Here is a 16,888-nt window from a genome sequence, read left to right as displayed (position 1 = left end):
AAAATATTATTGTAGATTACTTGCATATATATTCAGGTACATGGGTAAAAAGTTTTAGTCATTTTAGAACAAAGTAAAAATTTCGACTTTTGGCACGCTAAACAGGCCAAATACCCCACTGTGCGGCGTGCGTCGTTGCGTCACGCACGTAACCCGGGAAATGAATCAAGCTGATGCGTGCTCTCCCGCCGGAGCAATAATTGTTAAAATCTAGCGTGCGTCCCGCGTATTGTCTCCGACTTTCAACTATAAATAAAGACCGAATGGCCGGGTATATACGACTCGCCCCCGTTACGCACGCTACACGCGGAGAAACAGTTTATGCAGGCATGTAACTCGCTCCGCCCTACGCTCGCCATGCACCCGGCCAAATTGCATCGGAATAAGCACCTGTGTGTAACCCATATAAACCGTTGCCGCGTAACCTTACGGTCTTAAGGTACGACTCCTCGCGTCAGTTCCCGCGAGAAGCATTCCCGGAATGCGTACCGAAGGATTTCTAGAAGGATTTATGGTGTTCCACGGTTTACCGTATTCTCTCCGGCTCGGATTAGCGCGCACCCGAGCTGCTTCTACCACTTTGCTTGCCCGGTCGGACCTAATAGTTGATATTGGACAGTCGAGAATGACAAGTAGCGAACCGCAAACTGCGATCCAATAAAAGCTTCGGTAGCGCGCTAATGGAACTTGAGAACACTGTTGCTGAATGCTTTCCTTAACCGGAATTTATATAGTTAGTTTATTTGCTCTTTCATTAACCTTCTACAATGACTAGAATTTCGTTGATTTTAATCGTTTCGTGGAGGAAAAAGGAAGTTTGTACTTACTGAATGTCTACATTTACTTGAATGCTCAACTGTTGAATTTTATTTCAACTCAAGAGAAATGGAAAATAACTATCATATTTTGTAGATTATGCTGGAAATCTTCGTCACAAATCAGACTCGATATTTTTATGCATTAAGGAGAATTTGACTGGGTGAAATATGAAACAGTAAAAGATTAGAAAAATCTAAGAATTTGGTCATGATGTTTTCAATGTAAACAATTCATCAAGATGAGGCGAATTTTGATTTAACTCCTGCTGCCCACGATCGTTGCAAAGCAGTTTTACTTTATTTTGAGTTAACTCTAGTTTATCCACACACCACTTATTTCAACAGAAAGTGTAAATATAATGTATGTACATTGTTCGTATAACTGCTGTAACTTTTCTACAAACAGAAAATAATTCGTGGAAGTATCAGCTATAAACGAACAAGTAAATCCGAAACAATATTAGGTTTCCTATTACCCAAGAATGACTGCCAGGAAAACAAGAGAATTACATAAATGAGGACTATAATATAGACAAATACACAAACAACAATTATTCGTCCATATATTACAAAATATTTATATCATAAATAAAATATAATACATGTAGGTAAATATAGTGTTTGCTCTTATGTTACGGGAACTGGTACAACATTGAAACATATCAATTGTTATTATTATCAACAATATGTATATACGTAACAACATGTAAAAATTATTGAAATACGAAGTGGTTTTTAACCGACTTCGAAAAAGGAGGAGGTTACTCAATTCGATCTGTATGTGCCTTTTTTTCCGCTTTTTATCGTTTTTTTTCTATGTATGTTCACCGATTACGTCGAGATGGATGGATCAATCGGAACGAAACCTTTTGCATCTTGTCGAGTATGTTCCCGGGATGGTCCCGTGCAAAAAAAAATTTTACATTTCTTTATTAATTACGATTTTATTTGCGAAAATGTAGGGTGGTGATACCGTTTCAAGGACTACACAACAATTCACTTTGGAAACTTGAGCGATAACATCGCCATTTTTCAGATTATTTTACGTCTTCTGTTTTCACGCATTTACATCGTGAGGTAAAATGAATCCAAACAGTAAAAAAAAAACTTTTTTTAAAAAAAATTAAACCGACTTCGAAAAAACGCAATAAAAAGTATAAAATAATTTCCATTTAATATATGTGAATACACACGAACTTAAATACAATACAATCTTTTCGGGGGCGGCGCAAATATATTATTATTTAAATATAAATATATTAGTATTTAGAACAATTTAAGGATTTTCGTAATTTCCAGTGTCGAAAATTTTCAATTTTGCGCCGCCTTCGAAAAGATTGTATTGTATTTAAGTTCGTGTGTATTCACATATATTAAATGGAAATTATTTTATACTTTTTATTGCGTTTTTTCGAAGTCGGTTTAATTTTTTTTAAAAAAAGTTTTTTTTTTACTGTTTGGATTCATTTTACCTCACGATGTAAATGCGTGAAAACAGAAGACGTAAAATAATCTGAAAAATGGCGATGTTATCGCTCAAGTTTCCAAAGTGAATTGTTGTGTAGTCCTTGAAACGTTAAACAGTTTTATCTTTATCGCGACGATATTGGAGCAAACCATAGAGACATAGTCATGTTCTGTGTCGATATTGTGTCACACAAATCTAGTCTTTATACACACGCGAATGAACAAAGTTTGCGAACAAGTTCACCTACGTACCTCCTTTACAAGTCGTAAATAAATACTATTCTTCGCTTGGACACACAGTTCTACAAAGTTCTACAATACACATCGGTTATAAACACAGCTAGCTGTTTCGCGTTCATCGAGTTAGTTGTTTTCGATGCCAATAATTCTCGCGATCAGTATAATAACGGGGAATCGTTGCCAAAATTACGTTTTCGCTGTGTAACGAGTACAGATTAGTAGCGCTATAAACTTCCCATTGATGAACGTATCAATGATTAATGATTGTATTACTATCGCGAATTTGCAACATCGACCGAACATAACATAAACTCGACCTCGTACATATTAATTTTAGACTCCTGGCGAAGTTGGAAATTCATTTTCGTACGCCAGTGCCGCCAGATCGAGGAAATCGAAGAGAATACAGTTCACCCCCTCTCTGATGACCAGTCTACGATCTAAGAGGGGGAAGTTGGAGTATGCTCACGGTGCTGGAATGGGATAGTGGAAGGGGAAAAGGAGAAGAAGAAAAATCGACCAGTTTTGGTCAATTCTGGAGGCACTGGTTCACGCTCACCTTAATTAAGAATAACATTGGGTACTACAGATCCGCCAGATGAGGGGAGGGAGCACGAATTCAGGGGAAAATGTCAGCCAAATCTCTCTGCCAGCGTCACGTGACCGAGCCGCGGCGAAAGTGTGGGGAATAACGTAGTGGAAGGGGTAGGTAGAGTGAGGACACAATTAATCTGGCGACTCTGGGTACGCAACCGCAGAAGACAATTTCGATGATTGAAGAGACGACGATTTCGTGAAACTGTGCAAATACAATCTCTTGATGCATGAATGAAAATGTCTTTTCATAACAATTTTCCCGTATTCCATAGAACGTGTTCGTTTGACGATTGTAGTGTAAACTCAATTTTTGTAAATTAAATACTCGTCAGTAATTAATCAACCCTTATGTAGTCAACCAAAATCTATAAATTATTTAAAACCTTCCTGTATTTAACATGTTCGCACAAATTCTCATTATACGACTATACATTAATATATTAGCGAGTAAATAATGGACATTCAGAGAAATTTTGTAATATTTTTTAGAGGAACATTAACAAATTGTTGAAAGAAATACAGTAGATGGGTATCCGGGTACCCGATTGACTACACAAGGGTTAAGTCGATCCATTAATCCTTTCACGACCATGGGGCGTGTTCCTTTATGAAAAAAGTGAATAAGCAGAATAAAATAACATTGAAAAGTTGATTCAACAGATTTTGTGGCCTTTGCTTCGTTTTTGTATAAGGTATCGATATAACAATGAAAAGATGATCCCCTCTGCAAATCAATCTCTAACAAACCGTTCTCAATTCGCGAGAGCAAACAGCAGTACGTATATGCGAACAATCTAGCAATCACAAAGGCAACGTAAGGACAGACAAATGTCCAACAAATTGTAGCTCGCAATCAGCAACTTGATTCTCTGTGTTTCTTCGAATCCGCCGCGCGTCGGACCAGGCCGGGTCGGGGACTATATTGCCAGCGAAACTCGACTAGACGCAGCACAAGCCTTTGACTGTGTAGTAAAAATTTTCGGACGCCGCTCGATAGTTTCGGTGAATCCACTTAACGAAGTTCCCTCGAATTCGATACTATATTGTGGAATAGTATACCGCGGCAGAAGGATCAAAGCCACTCGGATCAGAACTCGTCGGCGGTGGTTCCTGATCGTGACCATTCGAAACGGCTACGGCCGTGTGTATAGACCGGGAGGGAGCTGTGTAAGCGTGCATCCGTTGCAACACCTTCACACTCGCATGAATCGTTGACGACTGCGCGTTCCCGGAGCTTAACAAAGTTCTTCTAAGTCCTAACGAGCTTACTCTTGACAAAAGCCAGTCAAGTGTACGGCTTCCGTCGTCACGAAGCAATGGCTAACCTACATACCGACATATTATAGCACTCGATTCCCGCACGAAACGTACACACCACCCGTACGTGTGAACATATTGGGAACGTGCCGATACTCTCTGCCCCTGTTCACCCCCCCCCCCTCAGTTCCTATTACATTGTTAAATAGAATCTTCTCGATTTGGGCAATTGCACTTCGATTTCCTCCCAAGATAGGACGTCTCTTCCTTCCGCTATTCAATTCAATTCTGAAAAGGAATCTCTATTGTGCTGGTCGTTGCTGTTTTTACGAGCAATTATTATCGGAAAAAGCGCCGCTGATTCGCAAACTGGCAATACGCACAGATTATTATTATACAGCGGATCTTTATGCAAAATAAGAATTTTTTACCTGAGTCGCAACAATCCGGAGCGAAATAGAAATTTGTTTTCTTTCTTAATACGCTTAATATTGAAAATATTAATTAATACATTGAAAACGGTTCCTGAAGTTATTTTTTTAAGGAGTTATTAACGAAAAACACGGACCAATCGCAGCGCGGCTACGGCGGACAGATTCTGGTGGGCGTGGCATTGGCATTGGCTGAATGGTCTGAGGAGTCACCCCTTTCAAGGAAATACGACATTTTTTTTTGGAACACTGTATATTTCTTGGCTGTGGTAACTTCGTCTACATTTAGGACTCTATAGCGAATAGCACCTGTTTCTAACGACCAAACTGTCACCGTCATCTTCCCGATGTAATTGTGGTTTATGGAAGCAGAAAATAAAAGCTTAATCACTAAATGATACTACAGCACCTGCGCTTTCTAAGGATAAATTGCCCAATAAACGTGAATTATAAGTACCGGACTGCTGCATCCTGTCATTTAGTAAATAATTTCTCAAGAGAAAGAAAGAATAAAGTGCCTCCGAGCAAAGTTTTAATTGGCACAGCTAGTGTTTAATCGGCAGCGATCAATTTCATCTATGGTAGAATATTTAGACACCCCATGATACAGAATATCAGCATCGCTGAAATATGCGAAGTTTATCGAGGTGTGTAATAGCGCGTCAATCACCGATGCACTAGTTCGTTAAGGGAACGAATACGCAATTTAAATTCAATATTACGTTTCTGCTCCCGTGTCTGATAAAGTAGGTTAGAACAATGGATAGCAATGAAATATGGAGAAATAATGCGCTTTTATATTTTTTTTAAATGAATATTCAATTTACTACGTGACGTGACATAACACGGTTACATGTCGGGGCGAGCGGAATGTTCAAACAATTCCAATTAACTTTACTTTAATTGCTCGAACCTAGTATTGTTGGACAGAGCTCGATTGTCCGGTATGAAAAACCTTGCGACGACGATCAGTTGCCCTTTTTTCCTTCTCGATATAACAGCGGAAACGAAACGAAATTTCCGCGCGATCCAATACAAACAATAACATGTAAAACAAAACAATATTTGCAACAGTGAAGGCACTACGAAATATCGTTTCCGAAAAGTTCATTGCGAGTTACGATCGCGTGTAACGTAGAAATGGCCGGAAATGCAAAACAAAACTATAGTTATTAGTACAGATGATAATTGAATGGGATCTTACTTTGATGAAATACAGGGTGAGTCACCTAACGTTATCACCTCAAGTATCTTTGTTGTTATCAAAGATATATACATTAAATGTCTCCAAGACAATGTTGAATGGTAATAATGGGGCTCATACGTACAGAAACAATTTTTGTTTTTATGTAATTTCTTTTAGAACGTCAACTTCACTTTTTTAAATGGAACCACCCTTTCTTAAACATCTACAATGATAGTCCCTTTCGTTACGAATTCAGTGACTATAATTACTCAAGGTCATTCAAGGCCACGGACAGAAAGAACGTATAAAACAAAATATATTAGCAGAATACGTTTATCACCAGTGAGACTTGTAGTAAACATGCTAAGGTCCTTCAATGCTACGGAATGTTTTCAAACATCCTCCAGCCGATTACGCTGCGATTTATTTACTAACAGTATGTTTCCAAACGCGATTCCGCTATGTCTTACTAAATGATTGAAAGGTGTGACATGATAACGGTTTACCGTGAATGTAGACAAAGTGCATTGCAGGCCCAATTGCTTTATGAAGAAACGTACCCTGAGCGAAACACTCCTTCCAGGCTGACTTTTACTAATATGTACAAGTTATTTAGAAATACAGGAAGCGTAGATGTCAGAAAGCGTAAACGAAAGAATTCCATGACCACTGAAGACAATGAAATTAATATTTTAGCATCTATAGCTGTCGATCCACATCTGGGTACGAGAGATATTTCCCGAAAAGCGAGCATGAGTCAAAGTAGGGTAATACGAGTTCTGGCCCGACATAAATTTCATCCGTTTCACGTATCGCTTCATCAGGAATTCATCAGGTTTTTTGTGTCCGTGACCTTGATTGACCTTGAGTAATTATAGTCACTGAATTCGTAATGAAAGGTACTGTCATTGTAGATGTTTGAAAAGGGTGGTTTCATTTTTAAAAAATGAGTCCTGTAAAGTAAAGAGCAGGCAATGTTTATTTTGCATAAAGATCCGCTCTGTCTAGTAATTTCTCATTTCCATTTGAAATAAAAAAAAACTTTTTTAAAAAAAATTAAACCGAGTTCGAAAAAACGCACTAAAAAGAATGAAATAATTTCCAGTTAATTTATGTGAATACACACAAACTTAAATATAATACAATCTTTTCGGAGGCGGCGCAAAATTGAAAATTTTCGACACTGGAAATTACGAAAATCCTTAAATTCTTCTAAATACTAATAAATTTATATTTAAATAATATATTTGCGCCGCCTCCGAAAAGATTGTATTGTATTTAAGTTTGTGTGTATTCACATAAATTAAATGGAAATTATTTCATTCTTTTTAGTGCGGTTTTTCGAAGTCGGTTTAATTTTTTTTTTAAAAGTTTTTTTTATTTCACACTTTTTTATCTCTGTCAGCCGTTACATTCCAAATCGTAATTTATAAATATCTGAAAGCGGCAATCGATAACGGTAACGACGTCGCGTCGTTACTGTTCCTAATGTCTAACATTCAGCGGGGTTCACGACGGTATCACCACCCTACATTTTCGCAAATAAAATCGTAATTAATAAAGAAATGTAACATTGTTTTTGCACGGGACCATCCCGGGAACATACTCGACAAGATGCAAAAGGTTTCGTTCCGATTGGTCCATCCATCTCGACGTAATCGGTGAACATACATAGAAAAAAAAAGCGAAAAAAAAGGCACATACAGATCGAATTGAGTAACCTCCTCCTTTTTCGAAGTCGGTTAAAAATTGAGCCAGGTGTATGGAACAATAACCCTACTTCCCACGAAACGCTTGCAAGATAAAGCTGATCGAATTTGGCTGTTATTGGCTCTTCGTAGTTTCTCAAGCTACACAGTTTCGAAATTTGCCGAAATTCCTTCCGGCGTGTAGGTGCAGCCGGATACTGTCGCGGCGCGGCGTTAGCTGTACGCGTATTTCCATAATCTGTACACAATTGGTCGGAAGCATCGAAAAGCACGGGAGAGGAACGCATGATCGCGTGCCCCCGGCTCTGCGCGAGCCACACGACCGTCCAATTTCATCTGAACCGAGCTAGAGCAGGCCAACTACGGACGTGCCCCACCATTCTCGGCGTAATTGAATACTCAATAGGATTTACCAAAGCGGACCAACGCGGCGGTCACGTCGATCGACACGACACACGCCAATATTTGATCCGTGTCAAAAGCTTGAACGCAGATTCACCCACGGATTTCGAAAGGTCGTTAAACCCGCTGAATACCGAACCCTTCTACTCCCCCTCGCCGCGGCCCGTCATCGTCCCGAGCGCGTTCGCCCGTATTGTTCCGCCGCCCTCTTATCTTCCCCCGCCTCTTTCGACTTCATTTTCTCCAACTTCGGTCAGATATTTTTTTTTTCCCTCCACTCACCGCACCGGTGCGGTAGGTCCTTTCGCTTCGAGGCTGTCCTGTTCGTTTTTTATTGCTTTCCGGTTATTCTTCGGGCACTATGGCTTTTATCGCACTCCTAGATCCAGGCTAAATGCGACTAAAAATATTTCAATGTTCTCGGTAAAGGTCCTCGACCGAAGATAAGAGATATGACTTCGCCACTTTCGAACGAAGAGATCACTTCCGAGAAATATGCCACGGTTTGGCAACAGGTATCCTGAAAGGTGTAAAGAGTAACTCGTGGAAATCGACGAATAAGTTACATCCAGAACCATTATTGTGAATACTAAATTTAATTTCGCTCTAGTGTTACTTTCACGAAAGTTTTCATTGAACGTCGAAACTAATTGAAAACTGAGTTTACTGCATACTATATCAGCAAACAATATTTGGATAAGTCTCTCAATTAGTGAAATGGTTTATACGAAGCGTCCCACTCTTTTATTAATTATAGAACCAGGTCTCATATTTTCCACCGGTGTTTGTAGTTTTCATGTTGCTGACAACAGTGGCCATTATCAACACTCGAAAGTCGTATTTAATATTATCATTTCTGTCGTTATGATGTTTTTAAAATTTTAGTTCGAATTATTCCCTGTTATTTGGGTATGCGAGATAGTAATTACTACGTTAATTATGAGGTCCATTTTCAGAAACCAGATTTAAAGACTGTCTTGTTTGAATAAATCTGTAAAATTCGGAAATTAAATTTAATAATTAGTTGTCGAATTTCACTTTGTCCAAATAAACCGGTTTCCGGATCTGGTTTTCCATACTAAAGATCTCTCTCTCTCTCTCTCTCTCGCTAATTATTTAATTAAAACCGCTAACCTTTCGACTCGATGTCGCCTTGATCACAAGCATAATGCAGTCAAACTATTCTTCACGAATCAGGCTATTGTACAACATGCAAAGCTTCAAACGCATGGTCGCTTAGTGGTTTTCGAAATCATATTTCCTGCGGATCTTCATGCAAGATAAAAATTGTTTGCATCAGGGTTAAATAGAAATTTCTCTCTAATAAATTTAAATTGCACTTACTCATTTTTGTAAAATCCGTCCACTGCGGATAACGCGTATAAATGGCGTTTCCGAAGAGGCGTTCACCTATTTTAATGAAATTTGCATACGATATAAACCTCGAAAGATTATTTGCCACATATTTTTTTAGCGGCCGCAATACATGTTCAACGCGTGAAAATAACCCTCATGGTTTCAAGTTACAAATCGTATTTTGACGCCTCTCTCGAGAACTATCGATCGCGAAAGAAAACAATAAGACTTGCATGGTTTAACACTGCATTTATGCACGTCGAATATTTAATTATGAAAAACAATGAAAACTATTTTCGCTGTCGGATTACGAATAGCCGAAGCTTAAAGTAACACGTATCGAGTATGTTTCTCGGCCCTTCATTATATGTAAATATCATCAAAATCGGATGGAACCACTCGTATAACGCCCCTGGTTAGTTCAGAGGCTTAGTCTCTCCAGGATTAAAGTTGTATGTAGCATGCTTTTAGTAATTGTTTCATGCGACAACAAAGTTTATACGTTATCCCTTCCGGGACCACGGCCGATCGTGGAATCTTTCTGTATGATCGACGTTGCATGTACAGGGTGTAACAAAATGTATTGTCATGGCTTCTTTAGATAAGTTTAAAAGAAATCAATCGATTGATGAAGTTAATCGTCAATCGTTGATTAAAAGAAGATTAGAAGAAGATAGAAGAAGATTTTCTAGAAGATAGAAGAAGATGCTACCTTTTTCAATAAATCTCCACCGATCCAAGGGTGTAGAATCAGCTGGAGAAGCCGTGCTAAAACATTTTGTTACACCCTGTGCGATGGTACGAATATTACCATAATCTGTTGACGATTTAGACTTTCTGATGATCTTCACACAACTCTCTACAAATTCTACAAATTAACATATTTGCGCCGGGTCATTGCTAACACAGTTGTCGAGCAAATTTGCAACATTTCACGGAATTATGTTGCTTGAGCCATTCCCTGCATTACTTTCTTCACTCGTACAATGGTTAGAACTGCTTTATCTCTAATATAATTTAATGATAGAGACAGGAAATTAAAATTTTCTGCATATCCACATTCGCGTTGATGCTAAAATATTCATAAGAGAAAGGCACAATTTTATTTCAATTTAGAAGAGTGAACATTCTCGAACTGACTCGTTATTACATGGGAAGGGGTTAAATATTTTTCTAAAATGAGAAATAGAATTCATTATATTCCCCTCCGAACACGAAGTTATTAAGGATGGCAGAGTTAAGTAGGTAGTACACTCTGTATTGTCTTTTTGATATTTTCTTGTTCGCGCTGGACGGGAGTCTGCAGCACTCGTCAAAATTCAATACAGCCTGCAGACGTTGTCCCCCGAGGGTTAATAACTTGTCCGAGGAACATTTCGATAAAATCCACCGTTCGAAATTGTTAAAAAAAAAAAACGATTAACAGTTACGAATCGAATCGGATCCGTGTACAACACTGGCAGGTCGCTAAAAATTCATCCGCGCTGCAAAAAAAAAGCGATCGCTCGTAAATTGCTCTACCCCTAATTTCAGAATTCTTTTGCATGGCAAGCGGGTCGGTAGAAAAACCGGCTACCAATAATAGAAATCTTTATCCAGCCCCGTCTAATTTATCTTCGTTCTTTCCTACGCGTACTGCTCTCGGTCGGTTTTTTTCCCCTCTTTTCTTCCGCTCCGTTTTTCTCCCCAGCCCATCGACATTTATCCCCGTCCCTCCGGCTCTCCTCGGGGTTTCTGGTGGGTTCCGAGGGGTTGAGAGGGGGCGAGAGAGCGTAGCCAGGCGTCTAGCAACGCCGGTACGACGTCGTGTTGTGCGGCACCTGCGCGACAAAACGACGACGGCCAAATCCACAGGTGCGGTCGAAAGGGTACTCACGTCGCGCGGAAATGCCTTTGAATCGACGGAACACGGCCGACAATGAGGTCGAGGGACGACGAAAGTGACGTGCATATACGTCATCTACCACTCCCGAACAGCCGGCTCTCTACCTCTCTCTGTCTTTCAAACGGTCTTTGTCTCTCTACGAATCTATCTATCTATCCATTTATCCATCTTGCCCGGCAACGATTCTCCCCCTTTTTTCCGTCACTCTGTCTCTCAAGCTCTCGAAGGCAAAGTACTCGACGTGCGGCAACGCGTTCTCGATTCACAGGGCGGCAACCTTCGACTCGTTTCGCGTACTGCTCGCCTCATTCGGAATCTCGTGAGAGTGCACGCGCGCGTACGAATATATCTATACACATGTACGCGAGCGAGGAACCTAGAGAGACGCGCTTTCCGCGGCGGGTTCTCGCAGCTCTTTATCTCACGCGACGGAAATTAAATTTCCCGCGTGAAAAGATCCGTGTGAAAAGGGTCGAAGAAACGAACTAACTTTTTCTTATCGGCGAATTCCTGCGAAACGGCGCGTTATTGTTCGCCGTGGAGGGCAAATAACGGGGCCCGGGAGGGGAACGGCGACGGGTCTAAAGCCGTAGCCAGCCGTTCCGTTCCGCGCAGTCGACGAACACGAAGACGAACACTGTAACGCGGAAAATCAGCTTCGGAACACGCGCGAATTTCATTACTATTAATTCAACGGTTATCGTTATCTAGTATTTTCTCTTCTCCCGCGCCGACATTGGGAGATTAGACTGCGGCCCCAACCCTCCCGGTGAAAGAGGGCCGTCGAACAAAAGAGACGAATGAATCAAAGGAATCCAGCCGAACGTTTCTTATCAAACTCGCCGTGAAATGTGCCGTATTGTTCCCGATAATCTGTCGCGCATCGCCGTAATGAAGTGGAATGACTAGAATGGAGCCTCGGATATTGAAAGCGCAGTCATTAATCCGTCGAATTAATTTTACTTCGCGCAGATCGACGTACCGCCGTGAATGCTGTCCGATCTACTGCCGTAGCGACAAGCTTAAGGACGCGTTACTACTTGCCGAACAAGTAAATCGGGGATTTGGTAAACTGAGCACTTAATCTCGCGTCGCCATTCTCAACAAATTGCATCTCATTAATCGAATCAATTTCGTATGTAACAGACGTCCCTAAAGCGGTCTGGAAATGCTATATAAATAAATGATGGAAACAGTTCGATGAAAGAGCCCAAGATAATGTTTCACCCATTTTTGGTTTATCCTCGAACTCGACAAATTATGTCCTGCGACGTCACATTTTAAAGTCATGTTACGACGCAGACAGAAGGAAATCGTTTTAGAATATTTATGAAGTTGGAAACGAAAATAGCTGAATTCTCACTATGAGGAACGTATGATGATTAAATATCTATACGCACAATAAAAATGATAAACTATTCTACAAGTTTAAAACGATTTACTTTTGTGGATCGAAATGAAGCTCACGGAGCTGTAGTATTATCAATTCATTTATAGATAAGCCTCGTACAATATCTGTCCATTACGCTTCGCTTTGTCCTTAATAACTGGCCAAGAATCAAAAGATATTGGAAGAGGAACGTTACAAAAGAGAAGTGAGTAGGGATTCCTCTTGTAATTCTACTTCGTTAAAGATCATTTCTGCAATGAGATTCGACAAAGGACAGATTACGACGAAATAAAACAATTAGTACAATACGTTGAGAACAGAAAATTCAAGAAAAATCGATACACATGATCGTTAATTTAACCCCTTGTCGTATTTTAACGAGTCACACTCGTGATGAAGATTTTAAGCAAAGTCTACCAAATATGAATGTTACGCCTTTCTATTAAATGAAATGAAATTTGATCCGTTCGTAATCAATGTTTAAGCATTAAAATAAATGTAGCCATACAAACAATATTATTTTCTCCTCTACGGCATTTTTTATGTAAAGCTAGAATCTATGAAGTAAAATAGTATCGATTAACTAAAAAAGATCGGTAGAATCGATTCTGCAGGTGGCAAAACGTGGCGGTAAGGTATGTATCGAGCGGTATCACTTGCAAGTATCGGAGTTAATCACGGAAAATGAATACGGGACCGCGGCCGCGTAAAATGTGGTTGCCAGCTCGCGATCGACTAACTTTATTAATCTTAATTTAATCACCGCATATATTCTAAAACGACAGCCAGAACCAATTTGGTAGGTTCGATACGTCTATAAAATAGCCTGGCGGGGACGCGGGCTCGTTTTATTAAATTCTCCCATGCAAAAGCAGGCGGCGAATCGAATTTACCGACACATTATCATTAAGTGCGGATAAAAACGTGTCTGCCGAAATTGTCTTTGATCTCTTCCATCTCCCGAGGAGAAAGCTTTTATCTAGCGACGCGACTAGCGGAATCAGCTCTCCGATACATATACTCTCGAAAAAGTCCTCGCTAACGTTACCCTCCGTAAATGTTGTAGAACTTGATTCGACGGACCTAATGAGAGAGAGAGAGATAGAGAGAGAGAGAGCAGTGAAATTCGAGACACGGTATCCCGCCGCGTATTATTCTCATAGCAGAGAAACGGTTGATAAATACTGAAAATGTTAATTTCATAACATTCACAGTGTCCGCCATTGTGGAAAGTTCATTCTGCTGGGAAAATGGCTGGCCGAGTAAACCGGGATACATTAATGTCAGGCATACGCTCGGTACGCCTTAAAAATACATTGTAATTTCTCGTGTTCAATTCAGAAGCGCTCCAACCAGAAATGCGTGTACATACAAACGAGACCAACGGGTATCAAAAGCAATTAATTATTGCCGCCAATGACTTCCGATTGAATTGTATAACAAATCTTGGAATTAAATTCTCCGGCAAAAAGAATAAACCAATAAACGGCGACAGAATCGTATCAACTTCGAACGAAATTGCCGTTTCTCTGATTCTGTTGTACTTTGTCCTTAATTTCCATCGACAATTATTCTACAGTTTCAGACGTACAATTAAATGAGATTTCTCGTTCTGCAAAGCAATGTTTCAATAAATAATTCAATAAATAAAGAGATTTTTAATTGCTTTCGTATGCTGTATTTTAGGGGAAAAACCATCTTCTTGTAAACTTAGCGTTGCGGCAGTTTTTGCGTTGAATATGAATTAACTGCATTCGCGCGAATTATTACTTTTACATGATGGCAGTGTTTTCTTGTTATTTATTTTTCGTTTAACCACTAAGCTGTTTCCCAAGCTTTTTGGATTAGCGATGCACTGTGAATTTAATGCGATCTTTGCGGCTCACCATAATCTTTGAAATAAAAACGTTCAGATAAATACCTTACAAGTATCGAACATTTAGTATAGAATATTTTCACGACACACGCATTGAAAACACTGAACTACAAGACAGTGTAAATCTGTTACACAACGCATACATTAATTACTTTTCAGGCAACCTAAAGTTTGCGCGTCAGATAAATCAACGGATAAATTCGCTGTTCGTTCATTATTTAACAGCATTGCTGCAAGTTTACTTTGCCATTATATCGGTAAACTATTGTTGAATCCGCCTCGCTGCCCGTTACACGATGCTTAAGACGATAGTCTTCTTCAAATATTGATTAATAGTGAATATTATAGTGCTTGTAATTAGTAAAACGTTACTCACGATGTTTGACGTGCAGCCTAGGAACGGGATCTTGCGGCCAAGCCACGTTCTGCGCGGCTAAGCTGATTAGCGCCAAAATTCGCAGCGATGTGCTCATTTTGGAAGCGAGTGGCCCTGCAGGGTATCTTATAAATCAGCGGTAGCTTTCAATCCTCATCGCCGCTCCGATCGTCATACCTGAAACACGTAATAAGAACCCATGAATATTTTAATTGTATCTATTACAAATTAACCACTGTTCAATATTAGCTTAGATACACTAGCCCAGTGTTTCTCAACCTTTCTCGGTTGACGGCACACTAAAAATATCTGGAATTACTTGCGGCACACCTGAATACAAAAAATGTAAAAGTTGTATGATACAAAAAGAACACAAAACAAATTATTTATTTACAAAATTTATCCAATGAGAGGACTGAGCCTGTTTCCTTGGACAAATTAAATCAAAACGAGGTTCCCCAAAGTCGCCAGACAAGTTCCCATTTCATCGTCAACTCGTAAAAATCTTTCTCGCTTTTTGGACTTGATTTCTGTCAATGCTGAAAATCCAAATTCACAGAACCATGAAGAGATGCAAAAGACAGAAGAATTTTAATAGCAATTAAATTTTATAATTTAATACAAAACCCAGACAATTTTTTAGCACATTACCGGCCGGTGATTATTGCGTAATTTTGAAAAATCTATGGTACATGGCTAAACACTTTTTAATGGAACTTTCAACAGCAACAGCAATTTTCATTGTGAGCTAACAAGTCACCATGACATATTCAAAGTTCCCAAGAACAACTGTACTCATTACAAAACGATTGTGATTCGTAAACCTTTCTTATGCCCCAAATTACCAAGCCCGTCTGACTCTGTCCATCCACGAGTCCCACAAGACGCTCAATACTCCACAAACTGATTAAAAAATCATTATTGTGCGCATAAGAACGAACGACCGAAGTGAAAACTTCTATGGCGATTGTAATCGATTCTAAATAATAATATTATATATGTATTAATATGAATGATATGAATATATATATATATTATTAGAGTATCAAAATCAATATCTTCTTCAATATTATTATAATCCAAGAAAAGATTTAAATCTCTCTGAATATCTAAAAATTATCCTATAGCGTTTCACCTCGGAGCATGACGAGTCAGACTCATTAAGTGCTCAGCAAATTGTGTACGCGGTGCGCTTAAAGAAGTTTTCACTTCAAAACCGCGCAGTACCACAAAATAGTCAAGACTGAACCTCCAAGGCATCTCGAGCACACCAAACTTTCAAAACCTCTCACTCCGGGGAATTTAATAGGTGTCAACGGACCTTGGTGTGCGTAGGATCTGAGAAGTTTGGAGATCTAGTGGAGTGGTCTAGAGAGTTTGGAGATCTTATGAATCTGGAGAATCCTGATGGTCTCATGATTCTGGAGAAACCAAATAAATTGCGAGGCCTTGACAGTCTCAGAAATCTGAGGGACTTTAACTTTTTGAGGACCTTTTTAGAAGAGAATTTGAGGTCTTAGAAGTCTCGAGGCTATCAGAAGTCGGGACAGTCTGAAATTGTCTTCCACAGTCTGAATGTTTTCTAATAACTAAGCCACAGTTAATTGTTTAATCAATCGGTTATATAACAATGTTATAACTAGAGTGCGGATTTTATGCATTTATTATAAAAATGGGTAAGTCCAATTTCAACAAGATTAGGGGCAAAGAGAATTTAGAAACACCAGTGTATTAATTTCAACTTACTAAAATTATTAAAGAAGGAAAGAACTTTTATTTTGCATAAACATCCGCAGTCTTGTTATAACACACTAAGTTCCGAACAACTGACAAATATACCTGTGCTTCGGCACATAACTTTGTCAACTCTATAAATTTTGCAGGACATTCTCGAAGTG

At 39.4% G+C, this 16,888-nt stretch overlaps 1 protein-coding gene across 3 annotated transcripts in view; it reads right to left on the bottom strand.

The window, feature by feature from the left end:
* The window catches only part of LOC143219076 (semaphorin-1A), a 649,895-nt gene that overhangs the window by 559,905 nt on the left and 73,102 nt on the right, over nt 1-16,888 (bottom strand). For all 3 annotated transcript variants that reach the window (XM_076444869.1, XM_076444871.1, XM_076444870.1), the window contains exon 2: nt 14,991-15,167. In XM_076444869.1, the coding sequence (XP_076300984.1) occupies nt 14,991-15,087 (97 nt within the window). In that variant the 5' untranslated portion in view covers nt 15,088-15,167. The remainder of the gene's footprint in view (nt 1-14,990; nt 15,168-16,888) is intronic.

This window comes from Lasioglossum baleicum, unplaced genomic scaffold (genome assembly GCF_051020765.1).
Source record: "Lasioglossum baleicum unplaced genomic scaffold, iyLasBale1 scaffold0021, whole genome shotgun sequence".
NCBI lineage: Eukaryota > Metazoa > Arthropoda > Insecta > Hymenoptera > Halictidae > Lasioglossum > Lasioglossum baleicum.
This window is presented reverse-complemented; position numbering and strand designations above follow the sequence as displayed.